The sequence below is a fragment of the Gordionus sp. m RMFG-2023 genome, chromosome 1, assembly GCF_954871325.1.
Source record: "Gordionus sp. m RMFG-2023 chromosome 1, tfGorSpeb1-WG-v2, whole genome shotgun sequence".
Lineage (NCBI taxonomy): Eukaryota > Metazoa > Nematomorpha > Gordioida > Chordodea > Parachordodidae > Gordionus > Gordionus sp. m RMFG-2023.
In genome coordinates, this window is record NC_088775.1 from 13,095,144 (window position 1) to 13,106,797 (window position 11,654).

At 24.8% G+C, this 11,654-nt stretch overlaps 1 protein-coding gene across 7 annotated transcripts; it reads left to right on the top strand.

The window, feature by feature from the left end:
- The first annotated feature begins 266 nt into the window (after positions 1–266).
- Positions 267–8,844, top strand: LOC135931101 (uncharacterized). 7 transcript variants are annotated; one of them, XM_065467979.1, is made up of 4 exons: positions 267–732; positions 7,396–7,489; positions 7,590–7,634; positions 8,353–8,844. In XM_065467979.1, the coding sequence occupies exons 1-4, from the start codon at positions 575–577 to the stop codon at positions 8,383–8,385; spliced, it is 330 nt and encodes a 109-aa protein (XP_065324051.1). In that variant the 5' UTR covers positions 267–574; the 3' UTR covers positions 8,386–8,844. The 7 variants fall into 7 exon arrangements, with proteins under 7 accessions (XP_065324051.1, XP_065324050.1, XP_065324053.1 ...); XM_065467978.1 differs by having other exon boundaries at positions 269–732; positions 7,393–7,489; XM_065467981.1 differs by having other exon boundaries at positions 273–723; positions 7,393–7,489.
- The last annotated feature ends 2,810 nt before the right edge of the window (positions 8,845–11,654 follow it).

Genomic DNA, 11,654 nt, shown 5'->3' on the forward strand with positions numbered 1-11,654 from the left:
ATTTTTTTGCATTTTTAAAGTGCCACCAGAAGTTGAAAAAACTAGCGATGTCATTGCTTAAAATTTTAATTTATACTTGTAACAATTGATTCAATAAAAGTACAAACTAATTAATTTTATTGAACAAATTATTTATTTTTTTCTAAAGTTACTAAACTATGTAATTTATACGATTTATTTATTATAAATAATAATATTATACCAAAATTATTTTATAACTAACATATGTTTAATAAAAAATAGATAATACGATTAAATTTTTTTCTTTCTTTCAATTTTTAACACGCCAGATAATTTTATTTTTCCGCCACACTCTTGTATTATAAAATTTTCAGTATCGATTGGTTTATTATTTATTATACAATTTTTTCAAATGTATACATATTTATACGTTCCCTTTTTTATCTCAAAACATCACATTATAAAATGTGTTGTTTGTTAGCCCTCTTTAGTGCATTTAAAACGACGAGCAATCGTCGATATAATCTTCTATTCCTACAAATAATATTTAGTGATTTTTAAAATAAAAAAAAACAAGAAGAAATCATGTAATTTTATTGTTATATTTGATTAAATGATCATCAATATAACGTCTTCTTATGATCAAGAAACAAATGTCACAAAAATCACAGAAACAAAGGGAATTTTAATCGATGTTCAAGAGACACCTTTGTCTTCCATATCATCGAAATTCTTCATTCAGGACGATTCGGAAAGAGAAATGTTTTACAAGTTGCCTTTATATATTAAAATTTTTATTATTACACTGTTACATCCCTCGTCATTATATGTACTTGAAGCAGGCACACTATTTTGGGTGCCGGCTATCAGATGTTATATGTAGGCTAGAGATGGGAAGGGAACGTCGATAGACTAATATGACACCGCATGTTGACAACGGAATTGTTAACTTTAGTCGTAGTGGTCGCTTTTACCGCTACGATTAAATTAAGAAGCCGCGATTACGATTAGAATCGACAACAAATATGAGGGTTTAGCAATACCTAGATTTGTTCAGAGTCTAGAGTTTTACATTAGGTTCCGCAAAATGAATTAAGTATATGTCACATGTTTGAATTTCTTTTATATTTATTTAATATACACGGTATAAAAAATTACATTGATACACTAATTAATGAATTTAAATAAAATCAAAAATATTTATTAGGTAATGGCATAATAATAAATTAATATGTCCAACTCCAAAAATTTTTGTATTTACCATTTAAAAGTTATTTATTATATTAGTCGTTTTAGTCGACCAAATTAGTCGACTAATAGACTAATTTAGTTGCTAAAGTTTTTAGTCGAATTTTTCGACTAAAACTATTAGTTAGTCGTGTGTTAGTCGACTAAATTTAGTCGATTAACAACACTATGTGTACGTTTAAAAAAACCAATCATATAACATACAATTATAATTTTTTTTAAAAGGGAAGGGAGTACATTTATGTGTATATTTTGTTTAGTCAATCTGAATTATTAAACACAGGCTGGACATAAAGGACAATAAAACATTATTTTATTCACTATGTTTTTAATTGCGCGTAAATACTTCCACGTTACTGTCATCGATTATCATAATTGGGGTCTTTTGAGCAATATATATCCGTTACATTGACTGTTGTCTTAATCATTTTGGGTCTCTCTTTCAGAATATATTCATTTTTTTTATATCACTTACAATACCATAGGTGTGACAATTTTTAGATACCAAAATTTATAGCATAACATGTAAGATATTCATTCTTAAAATAGATAGGGCACCTTTACCGATAATGGATTGCACGAAGCCCACATATTTTATTTATATATATACAATGTAAATAATTTGAACTAAAATTCATTATTACAGTAAAGGTTATGCATCTGATTTGAGAAAAAAAGGCACCTAAGATGCTAAAAGTGCACTGTATATTTAATATGTAATAATAATCAAAGGCTAGAACATAAGTATAATAACTTTGCAGATGTTAAGTATTCATCAAAATTATGCTGGTTCCTCGAGGAACGATTAAAAAAGCATTGTTAATGTTAAACTTTTTAAAAAGAAAACACCTATTTTTATCACTAAATTAAATTTGAATGCGCAAGAGTCTTCTTAAAAAATAACTGACCCCTTTATTGATTTCAAATTAAATTTTTAGGAGAATTCGATAGATATTTGAGTTAGGGACCAATTTCAATGCGGAGTAAACTCACCAATAGATGAAAACACATTTATTTGATAGAAAATTTGAATACACCCCCCCCCCCCCTCAAACTAAACAAAATATTTTGCCTAGTCCTAGCTGACTGGAGAACTCATGACGTAACTCGAACATTAGCTGTTTATAGATTTCAAAATAGTTAGTGGGTATAATCAGAACGATAACGGTCAGAATTCACATGGTTATATGATAATAATCATGTTAAATGAGTAGGAACAGGAACATTCCAGAAGAAATCCATAGATTTTGAAGGAACGAATTTAGAGTTAAGCCATTGAATTCCGGTAATTAAAAAAAATAAAATGTAAACTTTATTAATTATTACAACTTTACTAAAGGTTGAAAAAAAATCTCAAAAAATTTTAAGCAAAAATCGTTGAAGATTTTTTTTGCAGAACAGATTTTCGATCAAATTTTACATAAAAATATTAACTTTGGCAAATTTAACAAATATAAAAAAACATGCATAAGAAATAACAAATTATGTGAGTTTATATTGCAATTGACACCAAGTCAAGAGGGGAATGAGTTACTAGGGCAATGGAAATTTAATTTAATGACTTAGATTGCAAGTCTTTGACGAAGATAAAATCCTTGGATCTTCTGTTTTGACTGAAATTTGCCTAGTCATTTATAAAAAAAAAATCTAAAATAACGATAAAGTTAATTTAAAAAAAAGTATTAAATTTATAATTTGGAAATTAAAATCATGCAATATTACTTCGGTTTGAGGTGGGGGGGGGGAGTTGTTATGCCCATTTTTATCAAAAAATAAAATAACCAAGTATATTCAGTTATTCACATTCCTGATTATATATTTTTGTTTCATACCAAAATAGGTATATTATAGATTTATTTCGCGTTATTGTGGGAAGAGAGAAAGTGAACTCTAATGACTTTAATATAAAAATAGATGTTTTCTTTTTAAAAAGTTTAATTGTTTTGTTTTGTAAAATTAGTTAGGTCATTATAAGAGAAATATTTTAAAATGAAACACGTTTAAATTCCAATTCCCCAACTCTACCCCAAAAATATTTATCTCTTTAGATGTCATTACAACTCTAGAAGAAAATGACTCCTACCCTCCCTCAGTTAATATAGACACGGAAATTAGTAATTAATACTCATTATTTATAGGATTATTTCCACATGAAAACACCGAAAAATCATGTTTGATAATGATTAAAAAATTCATTAAAAAGTTTTTTTAAAAATATAAATTAAGTTGATTATATTTTTATATATTAAATATATAAAAGCATAGAGCCTGTTCAAAAAACTTTTTTTCTTTATATATGTTATTAATATTTTGGCCAAATTTTTATGACGCAAGTAAAATACAAATGTTAGTTTTTTTTCGTTAAAAGCATATCATTCTTAAATTAAATGTCAAATGTGTTAGTCTAAAAATATAATTGACAGAATGTTATAAATTATAGAGTGAAATTTAATTAGTTGAGATAATCCGACACCTTGTTTATTTTATAACTATGATAAATTTCGAGTAGCATTTTATAAATAACCAATATTGTTAAAAATACATAGTGATAGCTAAACTTTGAACACAGGAGATAACTTTAAATAATGGTTCTCTTACTATCACTATTACAACATGTATGATATACATAGTGAACTGCAATTAATATTAAGACTTTATAATTTGTTGGTAAAATATTTTAGACTATAAAATAAATCTTTAGCATGTTAATGCCGTTTTAAAATCTCGTTTTTAAATATTAATCATTTTGCAAGATGTGCCGCTAACTGAAATTATTTATAAAAATGATATTAGTTTTTACCTTCTAACTCCTTTAGAACTTACTAATTATTTTCTTAGTCCTTTATTTTATTTCTTATTTTCTTTCAAAGCAAAATTATACACTCTTTATTAAAACTTTATTTAAAAAAGTAGAATAATTAAAATATAATGAATTCAGCCTTTTTATATATATAATTAATAAGTTAGATTATAAATATAAATAATAAAAATAATATTTATGAATAATTTTCCAACTAAATAAATCAGGTCTCATCTCATGAGTCTCACAATTTAATCATTGATTAAATGATATATATATATAATAAAAAAAAACACTCACAATTGGTATCAGCCCAAAAATTATTGCGCGTGAACAAAAATAAAATAAAACACCAATCATAACAAATCAATTTGGGATTATTTAAAAAAAAATTGTATACCTTTCTTTCACTAATAAACAATTTCACTAAAGAAATAAAAAACTAAACAAATTTTTAATATTTCTAAAAAAAATAGTTTATCTTATAATAATTTCATATAATTTTGTGCTGTGTCTTAAAATTCACGAAAAAGAGCATCATTGTTTTTCATACAGAAAAATGATTAAGAAAATAGAATCTTGTTACATATACAATCGTCGGTGAATAGCCATATAACGAAAAATGATTTTATATTTTGGTTATAAAAGGAATTTGCTCTCTGAAACCTAATAAGGGCTAATGGGAATAGTGTTAAAATTGGAACGAAGACCTTAAACGTGCTAGAGTATTGTTCCAAATATTTAGAATGATAATATTCACAAATTTTTATCTTTATCTCATCAGCTTGACATTACCAAAAAACATATATATATATGGGTTAAGATAATTTTTCTAATTGGGTTATTCACCTACCTATTCGTTTGTAGCATGAGCCAAATGCTTGAAAACGCAATGATGGGATAGCGACCTTTGACATTTATTTGCTTATATCATCCTAATATTTTACTTGCAGATCTAAATCCCTTTATCTTTAAAAAGAACTCTTAATTTCCCTTTGGTAGTTTGTTCTAAAAAAAAAAATTTATATCTCACCTTTATTTTAATTTTACTTTATTCTTTATTTAACTAATTGGCAAAAATATAGAAAAAACAATTTAAAAATAGAATACTCACAAAAGGAGTATTTAGAAAATAATAATTTATTTTGTTTTTTCTTCTTTTTATATCAATTATTATAAAATGAATTTTGCATTCAAATATTTTTAATTTTTAGACAAAAACATATCAAAAAGTATCTGAAAACAGATAGAGATACCTCCACAATAGTATCTAGATAAAGACCCCTTTATAAATTTTGCATAGAGATACAGGTAATTTGAACCCGATTTAGCTATAATGAACCTTTCATATTTTAGGGAAATAATCCTTCTATTATTTTATATATATTAACATAAAAGCCAATAAATGTTACCTTTATTATATTTTCAATGAAACATAAATAATTACCTTTTAAAAGGGAATTAAATATTTCTATTAAAAAAATTATATAGCTGAAATTGATGTATTTTTAAAAATGTGAAAATCTGGTTAAGTGCTATTAAACGACTCGATTTTGGCCGATTTTTAAAAACGGCTAACTCTATATTTTATCCAGAAAGATATTACGCAAGACTGAAGATTTTGCTAATAGATGGCACAAAGGGTTAGACATCTATTAGTAAAATCTACAGGCTTAGGCAATATTTTTCTTACAAAAATATTGGGTTATCCGTTTTAAAAAATTGACTCAAATCAGCAATACTAATCTGGTTGGATAATATTTAATTTACTGAATTTTTTTTTTATTTCTTAAATTCTTACCCCAAAAACATTTATTTTTAGTAGAGTTTGAAAAAAAAATCTTAAATTTATAAACAAAATTTTTAAAAAGATTCTGATTTCATCTTAAAAGGCTTTTTATGCAAGAAAATTAACAAATAATTAACTTATCAAAAAGAATTTTAAAAAATAATTTTGCCATTTTTAGTTAAAATTTGGTCAAAAAAAAATCTCACTTCTTCAAAAAAAAAAATCTATTTTTCAAACTTTATTTTTTGATAATAAGAATACTGCCCATTTTTGAAATTTACTGCCCGAACCCGAATTATACTGCCTAAAACATTAATTTTTTGACATTTTGATTAATTTAATGTTCAACAAAAATTATAACCGAAAGAAAAATACACCTAATTTAAAACTTTATAGATTACATTACAATACAACAGTTAGTTGTAAATTTAATTTAAGTCTGCTTAAATCAAACATGTTACCTTTTTAGCAAACTAAATATTGTGTTTGCTACACCCTAAATTAAATATACCTGATATTAACACCATTTCTGTTCCATCACTAGATATAAACTTGCTTGAAGTAAGTGGGAAGGTGCGAATTGTATTTATTACCCATTTACATGATTTTTTAGGGAGACATATTATAGGCATTAGTGAGGAGGAATAAAGGGCTAATTAGTAGTGTTGTTAAAAAATCCGATTTGAATCGATTCTTAAAAATAGTTCGTTAAATATCTTAGCCAAAATAATATTATGCAAACCTCGACATTTGGCAAATAGATGTCCAAGTCTTTCTGACATCTTTTAGCAAAATCTATAGACTTACATAATATTATTTTGGTTATGATCTTAATCAGGACATTTTTAAAAATCGACTCGAATCGAGCTTTTTCCAACACTAGTAATTAATACCCATAGAATAAAAAAGTAGCGCCCATTATTTTTTTTAGAAATTTTTAAGCGCCCATAAATGTATTTAAATTATATTTTGTGATACATTTTATTTCATTTTTATTAAACGATAACTTTAAAGTAGCTAAAACGTTCATATCCATTTATTAAACAAAGCCAAAAATTATCTCTTACGACTATTATACCCAATAATTAAAAAAAATCATCAGCTTTTAATTCCCAACTGAATAAATTAAAAATATCTGATTCCTCTGACATCGATTAACATGTATTGGGATGCAGACTTTTACGGGGATTTTGAATCTGTCAATTTTATAATATAATGAAGACCATTTTAAAATTTGGATAATCTGATTGACCTGAAATGTATTTCAGTAAGTATAAAGTAACCACATTATGAATTTTAAAATATTTCCCGCGAAACCTTATAATTTATAGTGATTATGAATTTTTCATATAAATAAATAGAAAAAATACAAGAAATGGCGAAAATTGTCTGAAATTCATAGGGTATGTACTCTATCCATCCTGGAATACATTTTCGGTCAAATAAATTTTTCAAATTTGAAAATCGCATTAAATAAATGATTTAAAAATGAGAGTTCCATATCCCAATACGGCATATATATTTAATTAACCTATGATAATCAAACCTTAGCTCTAATCTATGTTTAAAAAAATAATTATTATTATGTACAAAGAAGCTATGATCCGAGAAAAGGTATACATATTGCAACATTTCTTGGTAGCTTTCTCATCCTGATCCTATGCTTCATAATATACAAGGACAAGAAAAAAGTAATTTTATGTTTCAAGCGATCTATAATGAATGATAATTACAATCTTTCTTATCTCGAAAAATGTAAACAAAATTGTAAATGTTGTGATTCATGTTTAGATCGTAAACCAAGGAGCAATAATGTTTATGGGATGCGCAAAACAGGTCAATTTAATCGTTAATATTTGTTTACAAGCCAAGCCTGAACCCCGCGTTTAAGCTTTCACTGTTTAAAGAGATAAGGAAATAAAATTCTCGCTTTGCATCGAAAGCATTTTATAGCGTTAAAGAAATTGACCAGGCCTAATTATACCTCCAAATTTATTAAACGAATCGAATATTTGCATTGTTCGTATTCAATTCATATACGAATTTTACAAATAATTTCTAGTATTTAGAAATAATTTTGAATATTTGCGAATAACTTGATAGAATAATGGATTTTCATTCGTATTCGATTTGAATTTCCGAATCTAAATTTTTTATTATTCGTATTCGTAAAATACAAATCGAATATCGAATAATTCTTGACATAATAGTCCCAATAATGAATTCATATCGAATTTATCTAAGCCTAGCCATGCCATTTAATTGAATTAATACTAGAGCCTTTTTTTGGTTTGTTTATGAAAAGAAATAAGAATATAAAAATTTGCTTGAAATAAATGCCATTTACAGTCATAGACTATTTAAATTTATTTAGGAATGTCAACAACCGTAGAAAATAGTTTAATATTCATTATTCGAAATAAAAAGCAAATAAATGGTAATGTGTTAAGTTTACAATTATATAGAGGAATTAGATAGATAAAACTTTCTGTTTAAATTTTTAAATGATAAATAATTAATATATCTTCATTTCTAAAAAAATCGATAATAATAGATTCGCGCATTAAATTATACTCTCAGATGCTAAAACATAATCGACAAGAGCAAGTTGCGGAATTTCCAGATGCCATTAAATTTTATAACAATCAAACATACAATTATATCATGAAAGCGGGACTCGGTGCCGCCATAGTGCCAATGTATTCATCGTTTACTCCGTTAAATGCAACCGATAACTACAAATTACTTTTGCTACTGACTGATTCGAATTATTCGTCTATTTATTATCCCGGACATAATAGTTTAAAAAGTGACGATGAAGAATAGCGGAATAAATTTATAATTATAAATCTTATGATTAATATGCTCATTTTTTAAATATTTTAAAATATTATAAATACTTTAAATGTTGACTAATTTTGTAAATTTCTAGTCAAAAAACTATGAAAGGCAATTTATTTACTAGCCATATGAAAGCAATGAAAAATATGTTTTTTAAAATCTTTGTATGTATTTGGACACCCTTTAATAAATATACTTATTTCGGGGACTGGTCTTGTCAGATGCTTCCACAAACCCTTAAAATAACAATTTATTCCCACCCCTCTCAAAAATTTTACACCCCCACTACTTCTACCAAACTAAAATTAGTTTTAAAAAAGGAAATCCAAAGAAAAATGAATTACGACATGGTCATCATAATTATCTTCCCCCTTCCAAATTTAATGATGATCTTACACCTCTCGCACCGTCGCTGGCTCATATTATGAGTTTAATTTACACATTAATATAATTATATATATTTTTTAAGAAATAAATAGATTTTATAATGAGGAAAATTATCAATAAATTTTGAGAAAGTTTAAGTATTTTAGTTTTCTTAATTATTACCTTTGCCATTGATCCAAATAAACAAAATTTATAGAACAATAAAACTAACATAAATTATTTTTTCTTATGACAAAATAGTTATGCTAAAGTTTATTGCTTATAATTTGGTTTTATTATATTATATTGACAAAAGAAAAGGTGCCAAATTAAAGTTACGGAAATATCTCAAACGGTAATAGGGAAAAAACCCCTGGAAAAAAAACCCCTGGAAAAAAACCCTGGATAAAAACCACCGGAAAAAAACACTATGGAAAAAAAACCCCCGGAAAAAACCCCATGAAAAAGAAATTTAAATTAAAAAGAAAATCGTTATTTTTTAAAAAATTTTTCCTCAATTTTCACTTAATTTTTTTAGTGTAACCTAGCAATAATTAATATTGATAAATAATATGCGAATGCCACAATCATTAACAGCTATTAAACTCAAAAAAAAAACAAAAAATATACGAAAAAATATTCGAAGTAATAATGTCTAAATGTCAAGAACGGGATTTACTTCCTGATCCATTATATATATACATGATTTCGAAAAGTCTGCTATGAGCGCGGTTAAAACGGTCATTGGTATGATTATTGTTGGATTATGCAAATGATGATTATTATGCAAATGATTATTTTTAATATTTAAGCAAAAACGAAAATATATACTTGATATGAAATAAGTTAAAACATAGATGATTATTCAAAATTAAGAAATGTATTATAATTATATGAACAAGTAGGGGAGACCAGGGCTAGTCGGCGCAATTTTTGTCAAAATCATCATAGCTCCGAAAATAATGATCAAGATCTTACAAAATACCAATAGATACCTTAAACATCTACCTATAAATATATACTGTTATATTTTTTAAATATTTAATAATTATTTTTCTAGAAAGGTTTTAGTAAAAGTCATTTTTTGAACCTAGTAGCCCCGAACCCGTGGTTAGTCGGATCATCGATGGGGCAAGTCGAATCAAGGGGTTTATTAGGCTTCTTATGGGACAAAAATTTTTTTTCGCAGATTTTAATATATAACTATGATACTTTATTTATATAATATTCGATTTATAATAATAACAAATTAAATAACAATCTTTTTTGACAGAGAACTACTCTACATTGACCAATCTTCAAAATTATGAAAACTTTTATAATCCTGTTTACATATAATGCACACATCTTTTATTAATGTTTATATTTATTAATAATAAATTTACTCAAAATTTATCTAATTCTATATTTAAATATATAACATCATTTGATTTTATTATCAGGCTAAATATAATCTGATAACTAAAATATTCATGTCCAATAAAATGAATTAATTTGCATGTTATATTGTCAATTAAAATAGATATATATATAAATATTTGTTTGTAAGATATAATTCATTTTAATTATATTGATATTATTATCAGGCTAAAATTTATATGCTAAAATGTTCATATCTAATAAAATGTATTAATTTGAATCATATTATATTGTCAATTAAAAAAAAATATATATATATTATATTTGTTTGCTAGATATAATTAATTTAAATAATTGATCTTATTATCAGGCTAAAATTTATATATGCAATATATATAATATCTGTGACAATATATAATATATATTCACAATATGTATATGAAGATTTTAGTTTGCAAGATATTTATATAGGTCTGATATTATATTAAAATTGAAATGTATTATGAAAAATCAATCACATTAATAAATTTATCTAATAATTATTATTTAATATATTACATTTATAAAATATTATATTATGATTATCTGTACAATATATAATATATTTTCACAATATGTATATGAAGATTTTAGTTTGCAAGATATTTATTTAGGTCTGATATTATATTAAAATTGAAATGTATTATGAAAAATCAATCACATTAATAAATTTATATAATAATTATTATTTAATATATTACATTTATACAATATTATATTTTAACCTGTAATAAATGGTATTTTTCTTAATGAGATATCATTTTCATACAGTTTTATAGTTTATTCATAATCTTTTTTTAATAAAAATTTTACTATCTTAAATTTTGCATATATATTTGGGTATCATAAAAATATAATAAAAATTGACTGATTGCGCCGACTAGCCACGATTCTACTAACCTCAATGGTGGTAATATTACTAATTTGATCTTAATATATATTTAAGCATTATATATCAATCTGAAACTTTCCCAAATATTGAAATAGATATTTAACTTTCATATAATGTTTATTTTGTCATGTTTAAACTTTTAATTTTTTAATACAACCTAATAATATAAAGTGAAAATATTGTAATTTTTACGTCAAAAACATGTCATAACGGATAAAATTTTAAATAGTTAAATATTATAAATTATTTTCATTCCCAATTATGGATATTATAGTTTTCTATTTTAGACTAAATTTCAAATTTTAATCTTAACTGGATTTAAAATAAAATCCTTTGAACCGACAAGCCCCTTGAGCCGA